This window comes from Protomyctophum bolini (assembly GCF_963924005.1).
Source record: "Protomyctophum bolini genome assembly, chromosome: 6".
Classification (NCBI taxonomy): Eukaryota; Metazoa; Chordata; class Actinopteri; order Myctophiformes; family Myctophidae; genus Protomyctophum; species Protomyctophum bolini.
Genome location: NC_137867.1, coordinates 19,136,571 through 19,160,222, shown reverse-complemented (window position 1 = coordinate 19,160,222; position 23,652 = coordinate 19,136,571). Strand labels below are relative to the sequence as shown.

At 45.9% G+C, this 23,652-nt stretch overlaps 1 protein-coding gene across 1 annotated transcript in view; it reads left to right on the top strand.

Moving 5' to 3' along the window:
- aopep (aminopeptidase O (putative)) overlaps positions 1 to 23,652 on the top strand; it is a 108,092-nt gene that overhangs the window by 965 nt on the left and 83,475 nt on the right. The window contains exons 2-6 of the mRNA XM_080766567.1: positions 516 to 1,471; positions 1,916 to 2,085; positions 2,266 to 2,512; positions 3,457 to 3,655; positions 3,875 to 3,999. Coding sequence (XP_080622693.1) covers positions 516 to 1,471; positions 1,916 to 2,085; positions 2,266 to 2,512; positions 3,457 to 3,655; positions 3,875 to 3,999 — 1,697 coding nt within the window. The remainder of the gene's footprint in view (positions 1 to 515; positions 1,472 to 1,915; positions 2,086 to 2,265; positions 2,513 to 3,456; positions 3,656 to 3,874; positions 4,000 to 23,652) is intronic.

The window sequence follows — 23,652 nt, the reverse complement described above, 5'->3', positions numbered from 1 at the left end:
TTTTTCTTGCCAAGCTTCCTTCACGCCCGGGAGCATTCTAAATGGAGGGATTGTGACAGTAAATACGTCCATATAGCAGACCTTTAATATAGGATACTGCACGCAGTTAGCTGTTCCGGGCAGTGCGCTGAGGCGTGTTGGTACTACCTCTTCATAAACACTTGTGAAAATGGGATTGTGAAACTTGTTTTCCTGTTTGTGTGCTCGGAGGAATGTGTCAACAAATGGAGTTTGACACTTAAACTTTACACTGAGCATACGGACACTGCACTGCCATAACACACACTCAGACTGAACTACTTTGGTCTGAAGAGAAGTCTAGATAAGCAGTGATAGTCTAGTTTGAAGACTAGAATTATATTTACACACATAGTTGTTGTTTTTTTTTAGTAGCTACAGTGTAGAAGTGTGTTTACCATTAAAGCCATGACAGATAAAGCCATATTTCACTCATGGTCTTGTGCTCTAGTTTAGGATCAACTGTCATTTTCTAACTTTAGTTTTGACCCTCTCAGTGTGACTGTGACATGGAGCATGATGATGTGGACCTCAACCTAGATAAAGATGACCTTCCACTCAGAGCCAACACCAGCCACATATTGGTCAGACACTATGTACTGGACATGACCATTCACTTCCACAGAAAGGTCATCAGTGGCAGCATTGTTCTGTTCCTGGAACCTGTTGCTGGTCCTGGAGCATTGGCTAGTCCTGGGAGAAGAACTGAAATCATTGGTGGTGAAGGAGTTAGGTTAGGACAGACTGGCAAGACTCCAGCAGAGTCTTGGTGCATTACTGGACATGTGGGTGAAACCGGTGCCAAGTTTAAGGATAAGGCTGTGACTGCATTACAGGATGATAGGAAGGATAAGACTAGGGTTGGATGTGGTGTGGTTTCTGGAACCGCAGAGGAGGAAGGAGCAAAATCAAGGAACAGCGGAGAGGCTGTGGGGTTGAGTTGGGCAGCGGCCGACATAGCTGGAACAAAATGTCAGCCTCCGTCTGACGTCGGCAAGGTTCACAATGTGCCACAGTCTGCGATACCACACCCCAATGCATCCTGGGAGAGCACCAGCGATGGTGACTTCACCTTGGTGCTGGACTGCTGTGACCTCACTGTGTCAAAAGTTGAGGCGTTAGACATCATCTCTGTGCCATCTATGTCCGGCCTTGTAGAGGAGGTAAAAAGGTCAGGGCTCAGCACTGTGGACCAATCAGCAGCCCTGATACAGAAACTGGTGTCCATCCCTTCTGGTCAATGGAGGGAGCAGCATCGTCTGTTCTCCCAGTGTAGCCGAGCCCCTGCTTCCCAGGGTGGGGGTACGCTGCAGTTCCATACAGACCGCTGGAGTCTGCAGGTGAGGAAGAGGGGGGCAGGGACACCTCAGGACTTCCCCCGAGCTCTGAGGATCTGCTATGAAACGAGGCCGGAGGGAGGCTCTGTCACATGGACCAGAGATCAGGACAACAGGTGGGTCAGGAAGGAAATTAGTAAAACCGCACAAACAAGCAAATGGTATTATAATTGATAATGCCTTAACCCAAAGTAACCAGTAATTCACACAAAAGATCAGATGTACAAGCTTGCAGTGCTGTGCGAAGTGTTGCACTGTGAGCTTGTATATCTGACGCTAAAATCTAAAATGTCACGGATGGTTTCCCTGTCTTAATCTCTTCTTAAGGCTTACCAATTGGCTTACCAGTCCGTACTGAAAATGTAGTGTTTACATAACATTGAAAAAAAGTTCAGCTTTTAATGCTATGATGCATGGAATATTAATTAAATAATTGTAAATTTCGCTATTAAGCTGTCAGTGTTCATTTTCAGTGTGCATGCATGTGTGTGTGTGTGTTTATTTGTTCACCCTTTGAGCACTGGAACTTGTTTATAGTTTACCCTTGTTTGGCCCTCCAGGGTGTGTGTTTACACTGCGGGGTCCCCCATCAACAACCGAGCCCTCTTCGCATGCCAGGAGCCGCCTGTTGCCATGTCAACGTGGCAGGCGAGGGTCCGGGCCCCCAGTGATTGTGTGGTTCTGATGAGCGGGGAGAATCAGGCCATGCCCACTGAGGAAGAAGACACAGGTAAGGCATTTGTCCGCGCATGTAATAATTAACACAGAATATTCCCTGCAGTTCTACTCTGGCATGCCAGTATCTTACAGAAGGCTACTGGTTTTTGTTTTGTTTTTTCACTCTGAACAATGTTTTTCTCACTTTTTCTTTTTCCCTTAACTTTCCTTTCCTCCCTTCTCCCATCCACAGGTCTCTTATTCTGGGACTACTACGTCACTATGCCCATGCCTGCCTCCACCTTTACCTTGGCAGTGGGCCATTGGCGCCAGGCCACAGCAGAATGTACCACTGCCGCTGAGAGTTGGCCGAGTGGCAGAATGGAGTGTGGGGAGACGGCCAAAGCTGGGCCCGGGTCAGAGACTGTGGCCGGGCCTGCGGCTGGAGCTGGGAGCTCCACCAGTGAAGTAATAAAGTGCTCTACTCTCCAGACTGGCAGGTATTTTATTATTTTTCCTGTGTTCGCTTCCTCTGTTCTTCTCGTAAGGCTGCCGCCTCTCCAGTGTGTCCTTAACCCAAGGCTGGCCCTGCAGCCCTCCATCTATGGCAGAATGTTCCCCTTCACAATGCCATAAATGGAGCAGGTGAATTACTGTAGGCACAGTGGGTAGCACTTAATCAAGGGCCTCAGTAACATTTGTTTTGTGTGGCACAAACCCCTCTTTAACAGGACAGCGTGCATAACAGCATAAGTAACACAATGCCAACATCCTGCTTGTGGTACAAAGCCAGGAGGCAATAAAATAAAGTATCTCAGATACAGGATGTAGCGTGCGGCCCAGGACACTAGTAGCACCAGGGGCCAGGGCTAAGGGTGGAATGGAGTTTGCCTGGACTGGTGTGTGGCTATAGTGTGGGCAGGGCCGGGTTGGTCTGGGGTCTCCCTCTCCAATGCCCAGAAGCCTGGCAGGTCTTCCTCTGGGTTTCCAGTAATCGTCCTACTCCTCCCCTCATGGTTTTCCTCCAGGAGCAGCCCAGCCGTAGCCTGCTGCCGGCCCCAGGCATCTCCAGCTACAAGGACAGCCTTTATTTTCACTGAATGGCTGGAAGGAAACTTGGAACCGACTCGGAACCCCTGGAATGACTCTTATACTGGCGATGGAGTTAATGCTGGATATTGGATTTTTAGTGTCAATGAGATTGAATGTCTGTTCCTCCAATATGTTTGGGCTCTCTGCTGTTTGCCCTTGTGACGCATATAGTCCGCATTTCCACTGCTGTCGTTTCCATGCCCTGCATAGAGACAGGACACATTGTGCTATATTTGGGTTCCTGCCTATAGCCCTGCATATCCTTTTTTAAATGTATTCATTAGTTTCTTATTAACCTTGGTTTAAATGTTCCTTCCCATTTCATTTTTTCCCCTTTGCCTGCTGTGCACAGCGGAGACCAGACAAGCTCAAGCTCGGTGTTCTGTGACTCTCAGGGCCACTCTGTGGCCTGTTTCCCAGACACGGTTGATGAGAGCGTCTCCTGTTCCCATGGCGACTATCCTTGCCGATTCACGGAGCCGTCTGCATGGTCACAACGAGTGGTGCCACACCGTGTGTTTTCCCCTGACTGTCTGCTACAGAAGGCCCAGGTAGAAGGCTCTGGCAGGGACACCTTCACCCTGTCATTATTATTTAAATAGATAGAGGTACAATGGATCATTCTTAGCCAGCTGGCTCATTTTCAATTACATCTGGGCAGGATGGTAAAGCCAGTCTGCAGTCTATTAATGAAAAAAAAAATACATTGGAGAATAGCGAGTCTTAAAAATATAATAATGGTGCGCTGTCCTTTCTTTCTGTTTTCCCAGATGGGGGTCCTCTCCCTGCTACCTCGTTGTTTGGCTGCAGCCCACGCTGTCCTGGGTGTTCATCCCTTCCCCCGCCTGGACCTTCTCATCGTCCCTGCAGGATTCTGCAGCCTGGGCATGGCCAGGTACTGTAATTGTGCCTGGGTCTGTTAGAGGAAGGAAGGGGCGGACGGATGGTAGATTGCTGGCTGTGAAGTTGGGCATTGGTTGGATAGTGACATATTTGTGTTGTGGAATGTTTAGGTTTCCGTTAAGCTGCCATCACTGTCATATACTTCACATCACACATCTCACATCACTCTGTCTCCCTGCCTCAGCCTCCTCAGTGAATTCTGGTATGCACCAAATGCAAGAGGTCAACCGTAACCTCCACACACTATTTAACTCTGTCCTAATTGCCCACCCTGCACAACTCTGCCATAACCATGAACCCTCTATTTAAAATGGATCCTCAATACTTTGGCCTAGAGCTATACGTGATACGTGTACAGTGTTAACCAATAACACGGAGGCTGCCAGTTCATTCCCTCGGGCCGAAAGATAGATTAGATGCATTCATCTGTAACTAACCAGAGGTTGGATGACATTGGTATAACCACTGTAGTGCCCTTGAGCAAGGCATTAAACCACCACTTTTCTTTTATCTTTTCCTTGCCAACTCCTGCCGCCCTCGCGCATCCCTCCAAATCATTGTTCTCCCTTTCATCTCGTTTCAGACCTCCAACCCACTCTGTTCCTTTCCTAAACTGTCAATCTCTGCATGTTCTCACCTCATCCCATTTCCCAACTCCACCGACCCCAAAACCCCTAACCCCAAAAGGCCTGACCCTCCGATGCGAGAGCAGGCTAAACCCCTCTCTCTGACACAGTCAATAGCCTGCTGTGTTATGTTGTTTACCAGCAGTGGTTTCAGGTGGTCCACAAGCTCACTGCCTCACACTAGGCCTGTGTGTGTGTGTGTGTGTGTGTGTGTGTGTGTGTGTGTGTGTGTGTGTGTGTGTGTGTGTGTGTGTGTGTGTGTGTGTGAGAGAGAGAGATATGAAGGGTCATGCGTTGGAGCAAAGCCACAGGCTGACAGATTCTAGAACCATAACCCACCTTCCTTTCCTACCCCCCGCCGCCCCCTCCCATCCCCCTCTCTGTTGACCTCCCATTCAGCATCTCCTGACTGCCTGGCGCTCTGCTGTTTCCCCTCTCAGTATTCTCTTATGCCTCTTTTCTCTCCATGGCTGTTGTGATAACTGATGGTTTCCATTATGCCTCTTGTAGACTACATGAGATTTCCATAAATCTTAACCCTGAAGGCCAATTGGGTTAATTTATGACATACATGTTTTTCAAGGTGTATTGTATTACAGGGTGCTGAATCCAAATTGCGCGTGTGTGTGTGTGTGTGTGTGTGTGTGTGTGTGTGTGTGTGTGTGTGTGTGGGGGGGGTTTAGGTTGCTCAACAGTGCCACTTTAGGTCACCCAGCGGTATTGCAGATGTTCATACCAAACATACATAGGGACACACACGGCCAGTCATTGGAGCGGTGTGCACCACTGAAAAGCAATAAACAAATATATTATATACATACATGATGCATACAGTATATGGTTTTTAAAAACTCCAGACTTGGAGACCGAGCATCAGGTGTATGGGAAAGATCGTCTCCTAAGTGGGGATAGACAGTGGAGAGACATGGCCTCTGAGGGTGTGGAGATGGAGATAGCTCCACTATGGCACTTGAAGCACAGAAAAGCAAAGTTATAAAGGCAAAGAAAGCACTGGGCTTCTAGTCCTCTCCCATGTCTATAGTGAAAAACCTACAACAGCTGGCTCAGACATGTCCCATGACTCCCATCAAGGTTATATAGTGGTGCACATTGGGTGGCCAGGAGGAGTGCTCAGTGGGCAGAGAGTGGGCGAGTCAGCCCCTGGTTGTGGTGGTTCTAAGACCTCCATGTGGTGCATGGTTATCATTAGGCCAACAGGGATGTCAGTCTGGCTCACTGATAGCCCCGCTGGTCCCTAGTGGACCTCCAGGCAGATAATGCTGGCTCCTATGCCCAAGATAGGCGGAAATAGGTAGCGAGGACAGTTGGTCCCCGCCCCGGTGGTGGGGTTTGTAAGACCTCCATGTTGTGCTTGGCTGTTTGTCAGGCAGACACATACATACCTATGTCAGACTGGCTCACAGGAGAGTAGGTAACTGGTACTTTCATATTTTTCTAAGACCAGTAATATTTGGAGTCCCTACAAAGTTCCGATCATTATGGCCCAGAGGATCCTGTGCTGTTCCCTTTCCAACGTTAAAAACCTCCAGAACAAAAACAGTTAGTTTTAGCATCGGGTGTACTGTATGTGGAAAGCATTGCTTGTCTGTCAGATGGCAGCACGGTCAGGGGACATGGTCCCTCCCTTACGGGCATGGGGGTCGGTTAGAGTAGCATCATAATGGGAAGGCTGTAGAAATTCTGTCTAATCATTTATAACCATTATTTACAATGCACATTCATTTCTTAATGAACAGCCTTGCCCACTTAAGCCCTGTTATCAAAATTCTTTCCAATTTTCCATTGGCAAACTAAGCTCTCACAACTTGTAAATCTGCCATTTTTAAGTGTTTTTGCAATTTTCACATATGACTTACCCAAAATAGGGACACCAGGTTGAAAGTGATTAATGGATGCCACAGGACCTTTCTCGCTTTTAGGCTAAGCTATATTTTTTACGGGCACTAGTTCCTAAAACGTCTGGCTTCCAGACATGATGTCATATGGCGACCAAGTCTATGGACTTTTCATGTTTGTCTTATTCATGCGGCCCAAAAAAATCAGCATGCCCCCCCATGACATCATGAGGCAGCCAAGTCTATGGAGTTTTTGTGGGGCGCTAGCCCCTCCTATGCACAGCTTTGTGTGTAGGTGTGTTTGAGCACGTGTTTGTGTTTGTAGCACGGAATGTGATGATTTAATTGGCTGATGTTATGTATGATAAGAGCGCCCTTCACTTAACAAGAGTGTGATTTTTTTGTTTGCTTTATATTAAGCATGCCCCCCAATGACGTACAAAAGCAAACAAAGGTGCCCCTCACTTCACACGAGTGTGATTTTCTTTTCTCAGTGAATGAAGTTTTGTATTTTTGTCTGCAGTATAATGAACTTCAGCTGGCCTACTTTAGTCAGATGTGATTGAAAGCCGGCCAGCAACTTTAAGACTGAAGTTAAAATTGGACATTGAACCAAAGTATAGAGCCACAATGTCTGGTCTTTTTTACTCTGTAGTCTGTGCTGATAAAGTAAACTGTCTGTTGGGGTGGTCAGTGAACAGTGTCCCAGTGTCTGTGGTCGGCAACTAACCACAGACTCTCTCTTACTCCCCCTCCCTTAGCCTTTCTGCCTCTCTGGTTTCCCAGACAGGATATGAGGTCATAACTGAATATGCAGTCTACGTGAAGCTCTGATGTCATAGCTCAGAGAGGGGTCTGGGGGATCAGTGAAATTGTGACGGACACAAGGTGACAAGGTGGTGGTCAATGTCTGGAGCTGGTTATAAACTGGTTATAAATATTTATTTATGACAAAACTGGACCCTCGACACAAAGCCCTCTTTGACGGACAAGAGGTCTTTCCCTGCGTCTTTTGAAACCGTTCTTGCTCCTTTATTTATCTTGAACGGCCGTCAAGTGCTGACACAGAGGGGCTGTTCTCCTGTGGTTGTCACTTGACGGATGTTTTCTTTGCCTTATGAGGATAGCTCCCAGCAGTGCTCGGACCTCTAGCTTGGCAGCTGAACCACTAGTTAGCAACAGATGACAGATGAGATTTAGGTGTGGGTGCACCTGTAGTGAATCCCCATTAAATTTGCATGGGTCTCTCGACTCCCTGTGTCAACTCACCTCCTCGAAGCGGGTGGCTCGGGTCTTGTTGGGCTTCAGACTTCACCACAAGCCCACGCCACATGAAGGAAGGAGGGGGGAGTGGAAGTGCACTGGAGCTGCAGATTGAGATGGAGATGAGAGGGAGGGAGATGGGAGAGAGGGTACAGGCCGCCTGACTGGCCAGAGGACCCCCAGGATGTGGGAGAGGATATGTGGATTATTCCCAGCAACAAAAGCCATTAGCCTCTGGAAAGACTTCAGAGGCTGTCGCTATTTAATCTGCAGATTGGGAAGTATATGTGGGCCCCAGTTGCTTGGGGCCAGGCCAAGTGCGGCTTTTGTGCACCGCCCCTGTGGAAACAGCAGGGTGGGTGGGGTTAAGGGCAAAGGAGAGGGGGGGGGGGCATAACGTTTTTGTAGCGTGATCCAGAGAAAGGGAGGATTCGGGCTGGCGTGAAGGTTTTGTACGAGATACGGGGGGAGGGGGGGCAGGAAACCGAAGATTAAGAAGTCAAGTCAGGGCAGGCCTGGACTCGAGGACTATGCCACGTACGCTTGTGTGCCCACAAGCCTTTCTCATTTTACGCACTAAAAAGACTCCAAGGCCCAGGCCTTACGTGGAGTAATTCTTTCTCTTCAAGCCTCAACAGCTGCCCAATATTAGTCTGTCTGACTGCTTAACGCATTTCTAATTATTTTCAGAGAAAGGACGATAGTGCTCATGGAAGATTTGCCAGAGGTGTCTATTTTTGAGGGGCACTAGCCCCTCCTATATTCAGCTATTAGTGTAGAATTTCGTCTTACACAAACATTCAATTCCCATTGACAATGAATGGAGAATTTATGTCATAGTGTCTATTTTACGTCACGATGATAAGAGCACCCCTCACTTCACACGGGCGTGATTTATTTTTTAACTAAATATTTTCAGCTGACACAGATTGCAGCACCAGGCATATACTGTGTGATGATGAACTAGACCAGTGTTGATAAACAATATTGTATTTATTATTCTATCTTACCGGCCTCCTTTCTTGTCTGTCAGTCTGTCTGTCTGCCTGCCTGTCTGTGACCATAGTAAAGCTGTCATGGTAAAGAGAAGGGAATGTGGCGGTAGCAGCATGTTGCCTATGGAGGACTATACATGGAAGGGAGGATGATGACAAAGTGGCCAAGTATACAGGCTTTTAGATGAGAGAACAGAGAATGTAAGTATACAGGCTTTTAGATGAGAGAACAGAGAATGTAAGTATACAGGCTTTTAGATGAGAGAACAGAGAATGTATGTGTGAAAGTGTTGCCGTCGGAGAGAGCAACGGGGGGCGGGGGACCACCTCCTCCAGCCTGTATAAAACAGCTCATTGTCTTGAAGGACATGGGAATGTAGTCAAATGTAATGCACCAGAGTTGTTATGGTCAGACCCCCCGCAGCACCGACAACATAACACCTGTGTGGGTACATGGTCAGACCCCCCGCAGCACCTCTAACATAACACCTGTGTGGGTACATGGTCAGACCCCCCGCAGCACCTCTAACATAACATGTGTGTGGGTACATGGTCAGACCCCCCGCAGCACCTCTAACATAACACGTGTGTTATGGTCAGACCCCCCGCAGCACCTCTAACATAACACGTGTGTTATGGTCAGACCCCCCGCAGCACCTCTAACATAACATGTGTGTGGGTACATGGTCAGACCCCCCGCAGCACCTCTAACATAACACGTGTGTTATGGTCAGACCCCCCGCAGCACCTCTAACATAACACGTGTGTTATGGTCAGACCCCCCGCAGCACCTCTAACATAACACGTGTGTGGGTACATGGTCAGACCCCCCGCAGCACCTCTAACATAACACGTGTGTGGGTACATGGTCAGACCCCCCGCAGCACCTCTAACATAACACGTGTGTGGGTACATGGTCAGACCCCCCGCAGCACCTCTAACATAACACGTGTGTTATGGTCAGACCCCCCGCAGCACCTCTAACATAACACGTGTGTTATGGTCAGACCCCCCGCAGCACCTCTAACATAACACGTGTGTTATGGTCAGACCCCCCGCAGCACCTCTAACATAACACGTGTGTTATGGTCAGACCCCCCGCAGCACCTCTAACATAACACGTGTGTGGGTACATGGTCAGACCCCCCGCAGCACCGACAACATAACACGTGTGTGGGTACGTGACGTGTGTACTTGGATGCCTTGTTAAAAAAAAAGGGGGGAAAAAGTGTTTTTTTTTTTGGGAAGGGGGGTTCACGTCATTTGGGTCCGACAGGAAGGGAACAGCATTTCCTCCCGTGCTTTGAAGCAGATATCTGGCGCGTCCCAAAGAGCTGCAGCTCTGCAGGACATACCGTAGCTGAGACGTGCTTCCCTCACCACGTGGCCAATTTAAGGCATTCCCAAGACACCAATGGGAGTGCTTTTGGTTACAGTTTTTAAGAACGAAATGACAAAGTGTTGAAACGGGCCTCTTTGTATACGGGGGGGGGGTTGGGGAGTGCGTGATGATCATGCGTTACGGATTTGTTCTTCCACAGTCATAGTCAGTCACACCGAAGCAATCAAAGGAATTTGTCTGATGCACTCTTACAACAACAGGCCAGTTTTACTTAAGTAAAAGTATCAATATTACAATATAGAAACACTCTGTTACAAGTAAATGTCTGGAATTCAAAATGTACTTGAGTAAAAGAAGAAATGTATTGGCATCAAAATGTACTTAAAGTGCCAAAAGTAGAAAGAATGTCCCATTTCACAAGTTTTGAAATGTATACAAATTGTTTGAAGGGTCCATCTCAAGTAATTTGAATATTTTGTAAAAGTTAGTGCTTCAGTATGTTGACAAGCTTCATGGAGATGCTAATTGTCCTTTCCAGCTCGATTTGGCACCTGCTCACAGAGCCAAAACTACTAGTAACTAGTGTACTGACCATTGTATTACTGTGCTTAACTGACCAGCCAACTGACCTGACCTGAACCCCACAGAGAATCTAGGTTGTATTGTCAAGAGGAAGGTGTGAGACATAAGACTGAACAATACAAAATAATTTACGGCTGTTATCAAAGCAAACCTGTTCCATAACACCTCAACAGTGCCACAGGCTGATCACCTCTAAGCCACGCCCCGTTGATGAAATAATTTGTTCAAAAGTAGCCCAAGTATTAACTGCATACATTAATATACTTTTCAGATGTTCGACATTTCTTGTTTTTTTTAGTTTTTTTTTGTGGTCTTGTAAAATATTCTAATTCATTGAGATAGGTTTTTTTATTTTCATGAACTGTACGCCATAATCAGTGCAGGAGGATGCTAAACGCACACACACCAGTCTTAGTAGTGGTGCCAGCTTAAAAAGACAAAAGACTGCACACACTGATTATTTATTAGGATGCAGAGTAGGAAACAATGTTTCCGTCTGTACGCCATGATCATCAAGATTAAAACAAAAAAAGGTTTTAAATACTTCACTTACTATGCACAATTAATTGAGAATATATGAAAGTTTCACTTTTTTAATTATATTACGGATGAAAATTAACTTTTACAAAATATTCTAATTACTTGAGATGGACCACCTGTAGCAGATTTACAAGCTCACAAGACACAAAGCGTCAATTTTCAAATGGCCTAAATGTATATAGGGCAGAAGTGGTTAATGTTTTGTAATAATAGTCAAAATCTACCAAGTAACTAAAGTTTTCAAATAAATGTAGTGGAGTAAAAGTAAAAAAAGGATATTGGAAATACTCAAGTAAAGCACAAATACCTCAAAATTGTACTAAAGTACAGTACTTAAGTAAACCACTGCAATAGGCTTTTTAATATGTGTTTGAGTGTGCTGGGATGATGTCAGAGAATGCACATTTGTTTTTCCAAGATACATATCGCCAGCGGTGAAGTACACGAGAGCTAATAGAAGATAAGACGTGGAATCGTGATGGTGTTTAGGCTATCCCGAGGTTGTAGCTTCAACTGAGCTCCATCAGCGTCTTTGTTGTGGCTTCTGTTTGTTTTTACAAGAGAACAGAACCTCCTTACTGCACTTGATGGCAGGCACTGATAAACACACTTTATCAGCTTCACTTTTTACACGCAAACAAATGCACACATTTTTGCTTTGCAGCATGTCACGCTTTTTCCACACAAAATCCTGTGCGCTAATATAATTTAGAAAGAAAGACTTGGCTGTACAGTATTTTGCAAATACAATTACTTTGTTATCCAAGTCTCTTTCCGGAGCGTCTGACCTGATATGACCTTTCTCACTTTCCTTATTCATTCCGTCTCAATGAAGGATGAGAGTGAAGCAGTGAAATGAAGCCAGAGGATATGTATGAGTGATGGAGGTTCACCAAGATCATCCATATGTATCAGTTCATCAGTCATCTATGATGTACAGTATCTATGACTCCAAAATCCTTAGTGTTAATTTGACTCTGAGTCTGACACACACACACACACACACACACACACACACACGCACACGCACACGCACACGCACACGCACACGCACACGCACACACACAGACACCTAGTCAGCTAGCCTCTTGCAGAGCCACACTGTAAACATGCTAATAATGAGCAGGTTAATAATGGTAATATGCAGCATGGGACAACTGGACCTCCATATAGTTGCCACAGACGGCAGGTCGTTGGAGCCCTAGTGTCCTGACCTCTCCTGAGTGGCGCTAGAGGACAGCCTGAATTCAGTCAAGTGCACAGTTTGTTTATGGGCGAGGAGGAAGTTACAGTACAGTAGCCGCTGGTCCCTGTGGAGAGGAAGTGGGGAGCTGGAGAAGGGGGGGGGTGGGGGGTCTTCTTGCAGCACGGCCTCCCTCTGGAGTTCACTGCTGCAAGACCAGAGTTGTCATTCAACCCACACATCAGCAGGGTCCGACAAAAAAGTGACACAGGTGTAAAATAATTAGTGTTGATTTGACTCTGAGTCTGACGTTGTACAAAATGTATAACCCGTTTCAGCCAGTCAGGGTCTAGCTGGTTACATTTTGTACACAGAGTTACAAATGGATGAATTAACACTGAGGAGTTTACTGCGTAATGGCATCTGTGGTGGCCTGGCAGTGCCATATCAGAGCCAACCATGAAATAAAGAATGAATAAATGCATAAATAAGATGTTTTGATCCTCGTTTCATCTCCCTCCCTTTAAGCCCCATTCCCTTGTCCATTTTCTGATTCCTCCAGCTCTCTTTATCGCTCCTCTGTCGATCAGCCCCACCGACCACACCCCCCAACCCAACCTTTTCTCTTCATTTCTTCTCTCACTCCTCCGCCTCCTCTCTCCTCCTCTCCTCTGATGTCTCGGTGGATTACTTCCCTTTCTTCTCCCCTCTCCGATGTGATCTGTGAAGTAACACTAGAAGTGTGCGACAGAGACCTGCTCTTTCAGTATTGAGTGGGGTGGGCAGGGTGGTGGGTGGATGGGGGGTCCTCTGGCACGGGAGACAGCTGTTAATCAAATAGTCAAGGATGAGGTATTTCTTTCTTCCTTCCTTTCTCTCTTTTTCTCTCTCCCTCTCTTTCTGAGCTGCACAAAAGAGACCATGGCCCGTCGCAGAAAGCCCGCTCTGCATGCCTGCGCCCGGACACTGGGAGAAGGAGTGTTGCATTTTTAAGCGACTGCAAATAGATGAGAGATTTTCGTAGGAGACTACATTTCTTCTCTCCACTGTCTTGTTAGCACCCCCCCCCACACACACACACACACACACACACACACACACACACACACACACACACATCGACCTCACCTTTCCCACCGGATCATAGTAACTTCTGTGTTACGCCCCCTTCTGTGACGCATGTGGAGCTGCTTCACCTCTAGTCATGCGTCATATTCCAGGAGGACAGCACTGGAAAATAGTGCTTGGTGCTGTCACTGCCTTCGGGAGGAATTCTATTCCGTACATAACTCGAACGGTGCTGAGTCTGCGCCTTCGTAACTACTACTACTACTGTTGTAGTCTTTTTCACCAAGTGGGCCGAGTGGTTCGCCTCACTGGGGGTGACAAAAAATATGCCTAAATTTAACCTTAATCCCAATAAATTAATTTGTGTCGGATTTTAGATAAGATAAATAAGCAGCATCGGGAGAGGTATTTGATCCCGATGAGCACTAGGATTGTAAGTCTAATGCTTAATGGTGCACACCACGGAGATACCTGATATTGCAGCGGTTTTGGGAGTCGAAGGGGCGGCGGGGCGTTGCCAAATTACTACTTCGAAAATGGTAGACGCTGGTTTGCGGCCTGTGGTACCCCACCACCACCAATAAGATACTTCCATCCAAATGTGTTCATCCTCTCCTCAACCTCCACTCAACCAAGAGGGGGCCACAGTGAGTGGCGTTGTTATTGCTGGTGCATTCCTCTATGCTGATCTGGGGCCTCTTGACTTCCTTGCACTGTGCAGTGTGAAGGTATACACTACTGTCTCTCCACTGGCTTATCACTGTGCAGTGTACAGGTATATACTACTGTCTCTCCACTGGCTTATCAAAGCTGACAGGGTGTTGCCTTGCGTTGAACCACTGTTCCCACTGCTTGGTGTAGGGTAGGCCTGTAGTTGTTGCCATTGTGGTGCATATCGTTGCTGTCAGGTGGAATCCTTGTACCCTCACTTTTCAGGACAAAAAAACAGTGTTCCAATGGATCCATGGAGACTTAACCACTTTCACTTTCATGCCACTTTCCTGGCATCCTATTTTGGGCATCTTTTAATAGGCAAAAAGCAGAGAAATCACCCAACACTTTCAAGAGCAGTGGAATCACCCTGGGAGGGAAAATGTATACAGTATGGCATGTTGTGAGCTTGTGGATTGGCTATTTTCACAACTTTGCAAGACACTCTCATGCAACAAAGTATAGAATAGAAAGAAGAAGAAAATATATTAAATATGGGGACATAAAGTTATGGCAGCGATAAACAATAGCAGCCAACTGTACTCTGGTATACTACATATTGCACTGCTGCTAGTCCCCATGTACTCAAATCAATGATTCTATCCGTCCTAAAGCTGCCAGTCGCTTCAAAACATATTAGCTCTGTCCCACACGTTTGTGACTGGTGTATTGTGAGCGATCAGGTGTTGGTTCTGACGTGAGGTTGCTGGTAGCAGCTGGCATGTAGTGCAGCATTTAACGGTAACACCAGCGCACTGTGCCATAACTCTGGATTACAGGCAAGATAGGCCTGTCACTGTGCACACCCATTCTACTAATGGATGAGTCCAAAACTCCCATTCCACAGTGTGACGGATGGGTCCATTGTATTGTAGCGGGGACGCTGCTGGTGTTGTGTTTATTTGTGTGTGTGACTGTGTGTGTGCGCACACGTGTGTGCGTGTGTTTATGATAGAGGAACCAAGAAGCTGAGGGTAATTTCATTTGTCTGGGCAAAGCCAGACGGTTTAATGTCCGTGGGACCTCTGCGCTGAACCGGTCAAAATGAGACATTTGAAACAAAGTGCTGTAAAATGCTCGGTAGTAATGCTTCCGATGTCTGGCTTTGCTTTTAGCCTGGGGGAGAGGGAGCTCGACTAGGTCCTGGTGAGCACAGTAAAACATTGAGTGTTAATTTAACTCTTGAGTGTATAGATCAACCCTTTCCACTCTTACACACTGAGTGTATCTATCGACCCTTTCCACTCTTACACACTGAGTTAAATGAACAGTACAATGTTGTCAAGTTCGCACTGCACTGGCTCTGAAATAGATGTTTTGTCTCCGCCTAGCTATGTACTACATTTGCCCAATATTATGATATTCTCATAACATAAGCACACCAACTACTTTGAGCAGTGGGTCTCAAAGTGACCCACAGGGTTCTTTGAGGAGGTCACCTAAAATCTGGAGTTTGCGTCCCGCTTTACAGGTCTGTAACTCTGAGAGTGTACAAACAGAACCACATGGACCCATAAGGGTCCATGCCGCTCTCAGAGTTATAGGGGTCATTGCATTCATAATTAACCCAATGCCATTGGGCCTACCCAATGCCTAAACTTGTTTAACATTCTAGTCTACATTTACATCCTGCCTTCCTCCTTGAAAATATGTGTTAACAACTCCTGTCATTTTCTCAATTCTGGTGGCTTTTAGGCACCTGTTGTTCAACACCCCATCTAGCACTGTTGTCAAAGATAGGCTTCTGAATTCAATGGTTGACCTTATGTCAGTGGCAACAGTTCCGGGTGTTCCTTCTGAAGGTGCTCTGTATGTATCTCAGGTGTTTCCTGTGAACACCTTTAACCCAGAGCATGCACATCAGCAGGCCTGGTCATGTGGCGGTCCAACACATCTAGAGGAGCTGGTATCCCATTCACTCAGATAGGGCTGCAACTTTTCTTTTCTTAGCAATTATTCTATCGATTACGTTTTTGAATAATCGGGAATCACTTTTCCCCCCCTATTAAGCCTTATTTTATATTTTTACAGTATCCTGCCAAAATAGCTTATAGATCTGCTGTTTTAGCTATTTTAGAAAATGGATCATTCCATTAAAATCTATTTTTTTCTGTAATCTATTACATTGAGTAGTTTGATTAACTGTTGCACCGCCACACTCTGATTCCCGGCTGACAGCCCAATCTCTCCCACCTCCAATCCGTGCCACGTGTCAGAGAATGATTCCAATATAGCCCAGAGTGGCTCTACGGTATTTAATGACCGCAGTTTCCATCTCCTCTCTGTCTCTGTCGGCTCTTTTGCGTTACATAACTGAAGAATTAGTCCACGGTATTGCCCCACAGACAAAGACGTGACTAAAATGATGCATGTAATAGAGCCGTCTGTCCTGAGCTCTTCTCATTGAGGCTCTAAAGAGCACATCGGAGTGGCGTGTGGTGAGTGACGGGGTTTACATGCAAATAGCTATAGGGAGGCAGGAATGTGGCTTATGTCAAATAAATAGCTTCTTCACACACCTCCCCTAGGCGGATTGACAGTGGCTTGTTAGGGCCAGCTATAAGCATACAGAACTGTACACTACACAGTATTGGCATTATGCCAGTATGTATACAGTACACTGTGAAATGACTGCACTGTACTATGAAAGTGTGTAGTGCTGCAAGTGCATAAAGTTGGAGATAGTAGAAGTCTGTGTGCTTGTGTGGGTTTCAGTATATCTAATTGCGTATCGTTGCTGTCGGGCAGAAACCTTGTATCTCCATATTGCAAATGTTAGTTTTTTAGTAATTGAGTGCCCTGCCTATACTTCATATTAGAGTGTCGCACTAAAGTAGTGAAGATACAGTAGCAGATCTATAATACAAGCTCAAGCTTGTAGGTCAGCTATTTTCACAATGTTAAAGCGTTTTTAAAATAATAATAAAAAGAGCTACATTTTGGACATACAAGGTTTCCACCCTACAGCAATGATATGTACAGTTGGCTACACAGGCTGGGTGAGTGAATAATATTATCTTTTGGTCTGGTGGTGTATATCGTATGTGGCATGTTGTGTGACCCATGGCTCGTCTGTGCCGGCGCCCTCTTGGAAAGGTCACCGACGCAGTGGTGTCTCCTGTGGTGTTTGGGCCAGCGAGCGTACCAGAGGAGATTACCATGATTCTCTCACGAGTCGTCTCTGCACATTCTGAAGCCTGATTTGTGCATTGTTGCGTGCAGAGAAAATAGCCAATCTACAAGCATCGCATCGCACCGGGTCGCATTAAGTGAGCTTGTAGATCGACTATTTAAAAAAAATTCACCGGGCGAAACCATGGTACGACGGCATATAATTGAAAGTTTCTCTCCGCACGCCACGCACGCGCGCACGCACGCACTAGCGCACTTACCCACGCACGCACATGCACACACTGCAATACATTCCTTCAGTATGACATCAGGTTTTGGACTGTGGCCCCTGTGGATGTGAGTGCACAGGGAGGAATGTACTGGACTGTATAACTGGACAGTTTGACTGTTAACATGAGGATAGATCAAACATCTGCTATAATTTCTCAGCTGATACAGACAGACTCACTGGAGCTTTGTATGACTGTGTGTAGTGCACACACACACACACACACACACACACACACACACACACACACACACACACACATACTCCTCTCGTGTGTTTCCTCTTGTGTGTGTAGTTATAGGGCTGATGTTGATGTTTGTGTTTACTATATTGTGCACTCTCGACATGTAATCAGGCCATTCTTTCCTGCCACTTTGTGGTCCTCTGATCTGCTAATAATACAACCAGAGCGCTGGAATTCATCTGGAACGCTTTTTTCCTTTTTGCTTCCCGGAGCGCCATTCCGTTACAAAGCCTTATTAAGCAAAACCCTGGTTCCAGTTGTGTTGTGTTTTTGTTTTTTTTACACTGTGATATTAGCTTATCGCATATTCTATCAGGAAGCATGGGGGACTACTGTGGCCTCAGCGCTTTCCACAGCATAATTGTTTTTAGATAGTAGGCTGCTTTGTGTCTTCAAGTACACCACAAGCTCTGGTTCCGCTGGCCGCCTTACTTCAGTAGCCATATGGATCCCATCGTGCCGCTCATCAGCAACATGCATACCTGCCCTGCCTAGAAACAGGTGTGTGTGTGTGTGTGTGTGTGTGAGACTGTGTGTGTGTGTGTGTGTGTGTGTGTGTGTGTGTGTGTGTGTGACTGTGTGTGTGTGTGTGTGTGTGTGTGTGTGTGTGTGTGTGTGTGTGTGTGTGTGTGTGTGTGTGTGTGTGTGTGTGTGTGTGTGTGTGTGTGTGTGTGTGTGTGTGTGTGTGTGTGTGTGCGCGTGTGTGTGCGTGTGCGTGAGACAATACAGGGAACTAAACTCTTGTCCCATGAGTTTATTCTAGAGTTGCAACTATCAATTACCGGTATCTTTTAGTGATTATTCTTACTTTTTTGAAGAAGTGTAGATCAGTTATTTTGGGTGTTTTGAAAATCAATTATTCTATTAAAATGTATTATAATCAATTAATTTGGTGAGGTCAATGAGATTATTCCCAGATCCTTACACAACAACTAAGTGAAGCCTCTTCTTCATCTGCCTCCAGACGCACATCCTTGTTTGTAATGACCCTTGATATCGCTTCTCCGCTATTTATTTTTGGCCTCTGATGTGATGCAGTGTGCCTGGTTGGGGAAACTCTCTAGGGGGCCCCGGCTTGGCCCCTGTGCATGTGATCAGGCCCTACATGGAGTGGCATTTGGCCCACGGGGCCCCGTCTGGGAGCTGGGAGCGGAGGCCTGATCTGTAGCCAGCCCGGAATGCCAGACATTTGAAGTCAGACTTGTTAAAAAAGAACGGAGGGTGGTAGGAGTTTGGTCAAATAGGCCCCTGTGTCTAAAATAGCCCACAGCCTCTCCATCCGAGAGGGTGGAATGGAGACAAAGTTGATTCCCGTACGCTGACATTAGCAAAAGGCCATCCCTTTAATCTTTGCACGAATAGAACAGAATGGATGCGTCTGTGTTGCATGCCCTACAGTTCCTGTCTCTCCCTGCCTGCTGTGTCTCAGTCTGTATCACATGCCTTTGTGCATGTGTATCCTCCATCAATATGTGTATGCACCTGACATTGGATTACGTCATCTCCTGATGTGGTGGAGCAAATCATGCTGTTGTGACAATGTCATAACATTTTGCTGCTTGCACCTGTAAGAGAGAGTGACACTAAATCCCCCTTTATTCCCCATTGATTCTGTGGTGAAGCAGCAGCATCCATACTGTAGCTCAACAGTTTCTGAGAAGTTGTCAACATAGTAGACCGCAAAGATCATCATGTCTCTGATGTGCCAATGGATGCCCTCTTTCTCGCACACTCCATTCTCTTAAGAAAAAGCCTTCTCACTTGACTCGTACACCTCCAACACACAGATGATACATCTCGCCTGTCTCCCTCGTACCCCTCTCTCACAGGGCTGTTTTAGCAGTGTCCAGGCAGGGAGCCGGTCTGGGCCAGGGATGTCAATTACAGGCCTATGATAGGGGGCCCTGTTGCATTATGCATGGAGGTGTCCCACTGGGGGGACAAATGGCCTCCAGCCGGAAGGATGGATGGAGGGATGAATAATGGATGGGAGAGGTGGAGAGACGGAGGACCGGAACACTATTCCAATCTGTGTCTCGTCAAATCAAAACTTGCCCCAAACTCACACCTTCTGAAGAAGGAAGGGGGCCGAGCCGCCCAGCGTGACCCGGTGGTTGTGAGGTTTGGTTGATGAAAAAGCACAGGAGGGTTTTAATCAGTACTTCAGAGTGGGTAGAGACCCCCCTGTGGGGCTTCCATCAGAAAGGTCACATAAGGTGCCCTGTCTGTTGTTCCATGGACCGACAACAGACAGCCTGTGCTGATGATGATCAGTTCGGATTTAGATTTATTGCGACCACAGGTCGCAGTTAACTATGAAATTGTGCATTTCCCGTCAGTTGGTCACGCCACATATACATGGTCATGCCTCGTGACATCACGTGATGTGATCAATATTAAGCCCATATATGGAGATCCCTGATCATCAATATTGGCCAGCAACTCTACATTTCACCTCAAACCTCAAACCCTTAGATCTCCATATATGACATTCCATATGTTGATCCTTCCCCATCCATCCTTCCTCTTCTGCCTCCGCTGCCACCCTTAGATCTCCATCTATGGAGCTGACCTGTTCTGACATTCCATTATGTTGATCTGACCTCATCAAACTCTGTACACTCAAGACACACTCCATATATGGTCATATACGCCCCATCCCGTCAGTTGGTCATGCCAAAGCGCCAGCGCACGCCCATCAGTCTGCTGTCACCAAGGGCGGATGCGTGCACGCGACCTCGGGTTGTTTCTCGCCCTCAGGCGTTCAAAGTGAACCCTTGATACACTGTCAGGCTGCATTGCAGCCTAAGTGAACCCTTGATACACTGTCAGGCTGCATTGCAGCCTAAGTGAACCCTTGATACACTGTCAGGCTGCATTGCAGCCTAAGTGAACCCTTGATACACTGTCAGGCTGCATTGCAGCCTAAGTGAACCCTTGACACACTGTCAGGCTGCATTGCAGCCTAAGTGAACCCTTGATACACTGTCAGGCTGCATTGCAGCCGAAGTGCTCAGACCGCTAGGCCATCGTCTGGGCCTTGCAAACTTTTCTTTTTCGAGTCGTCTTGTGATGAGCCAAACAGAACCTGAGAGTATTCTATCTACCATGAGCCTTCATGAAAGGTAAATGATAAAATGCTGCATTTTAGCATTGGCTTTAGTAAATCTGTTGGCACATGGAGAATATTGTAGGGCATAATATCCATATAGTATATGGATATTAGGCCTACAATATTCTCCATGTGTCATGTTGCACAGCGGTTTTGTTGAATACAAGCACTTAACCATTTTCACATGTGGTTAGAATGCATAAAACACATGCTAGAATACGTTTTCCAGCTTGAGGGATTCATAGGAGGGTTACGGAAGGCTTGCACTGGTTGAATAATTATTAATACCATTACCACAAAAGAATACACAAAACTAAAGCGTTAAGGTTGGAAAGCCTAGCTTTATGCATATTTCTATTTTTTATGTTTCTTGAAATATGACCAATCCGTTGACTGTAGATGAAAACAAGTACATTTCCAGAAAATGTAAATTTTTGGGTGGAAAAATATTACACCCTAGTTTTATTCATAGAGGTTTAGTATTTAAGACTTGATTTCCATTTTTCTGTGAGGCAATGCAGCCACTGCATGGCTTGGAACTCAACTGGGGAAGTGAAGATCATGAATAAACGATCTTCACCTATACAAACTACTTCACAAGAACAATGACTTAAAGATTCACTGAAATACATATTTTGTTAATGCAACGATTATCAACTACAATGCAACTTTCACAGTTGTGTACAGTATATGTACTTCCTGGTTTTACAGACAAGATGCTAGAAAAACAAGCCAGATGAGGAAAACATTCTATCTGGTGGGTGAAGATGAATTATTCAATGTGTGTGTGTGTGTGTGTGTGTGTGTGTGTGTGTGTGTGTGTGTGTGTGTGTGTGTGTGTGTGTGTGTGTGTGTGTGTGTGTGTGTGTGTGTGTGTGTGTGTGTGTGTGTGTGTGTGTGTGTGTGTGTGTGTGTGTGTGTGTGTGTCATAGATCAAATTGAAAATAAATTTGTTACCACATAAAAGGCAAGTGATAATTCTATGATAAGAAAAAACGGCTATGTCTTTTGTGTTTTCCTTGGTGTTTAAACACTAAGTTGTAAAAAGAAGGTTATCTTAAAAGGAAACAGAAATGCTTCTGTTTCCTTTTAAGATAACAGATGCTAGCACAATAATCTCTTTTGAAAGGGGCACTGACATCCAATTGGTGGGTGGGAGATGGATCTATAATAACTTGTTTTGATATGACTGTTAGTAAAAAAAAGAATAAAATCATCGAAGCACGTGGTTCATTAACGATGTAACATCATACAGTAATTGCCTCCTTGAACAACATGGTGTCACAATAATAGCCTGGTGATCAGAGCATCCTCTGTGCACCAGCATCCCCATGCAGCAAAGCCAGTTGAATTCAGACCAGTGGAGGGCAAACTGTGGGTGTATATACCCTCAGTGCACGTTTGCATGTACTTGTGTGTAGGTCCCTGTCATCACCTGATGTCAGTCAACAAGCTAGTTATTGTGAAAGGTGCTGTTGTTATGTACCACCAACATGGTGGGATGACACTATTTGTCACCGTAGTGACGGATTCCAACTCCCTCAGAGGAGCATGTGCAGGCGCCATCCCTGAAAGACTGCCTTTGTATTTCACACACACAAACACACACACGCGCACGCGCGCGCGTGCGCACACACGCACACAGTACTGTAGGAACTGACAACAAAGGCGTGTTTATCCAATTGTGGTCGAATAAGATTAGGCTACAAAGAAACTCATAAAGCTAATGTTAGCATCTCCTGCTCCAGTGAGGGCCTTTGTTTGTGTAATCAGGAAAAACACAGGATTAGATTTGTCTGGGATGCTGTCTCGGAAATGATGCCCAAAAGGACCCCATTGTATGATGTTGACATGTTCTTAAATAACAGAGGGCAATGGCCTGACTTCTATCTGATAAAACGCTCCTCAGGGAAATAAAGACTAGTTGTATTGTTCACATATCCGATTTTGTTTCCCACTAAAATAAGCTGTCTGGCACAGCTCAGCCTAGCCTACGTCTGTATACTGTACACTCTTTTCCTGTATAATTGACTTAGCTTGTCACAATAATTGGGTTATAGCGAGGAAAGAAAATACCTCTTCTGTTGCCTAGTGTTTAAAGATGCTGATCTTTCCTTGAAGTGCAACTCATCTTTATAGTTTTCTGTAATTCATCAAAGGCGGTAATCAGTAGGCTGGGCTCATTGTAGCTATGCCAGTACAATATCCACAGGTAAATTCCGGTGCTGTATTGTTAAACAAAATGTTGCTTAGAAAAGCATTGTGTAGTACAAGTTACATTTTAAGAAAAGAAAAGAAAAAAGGCCCTACGCAAATTTCTGGTGAACATTCTCCTGAAAAGTTGAGCTAGATACATTTGTTTTGTTGTGTAAATGAAGTAATGAACACATTTTTGACCAGTTGTAGGCCAATTTGCAAAACCCTTTGAAATGTGTCTCGTCTTCTTGTGTGTTTTCCAAAGCGAGCTGCATTTGCCATACATTTTCAACCATGTCAGGTTAATGGTCGTTGGAACACTAAACTTGTAGAGAGTTTGAATAGAACCCTTGACAGTCTAGTGCTGTTATATGAGCCAGGAGAGAGAGAAACCATTCATTCGCACCTCTGTGACCCTTCTCCCATTCTCCTGTTGAAGAATAGCCTGCCTCTCTCATGCATAGCCAGCCCCAAGCCCCTTGAGGCACCCAGGGCCTGTTACATAAGACAGGAGCAAAGAATGCTCC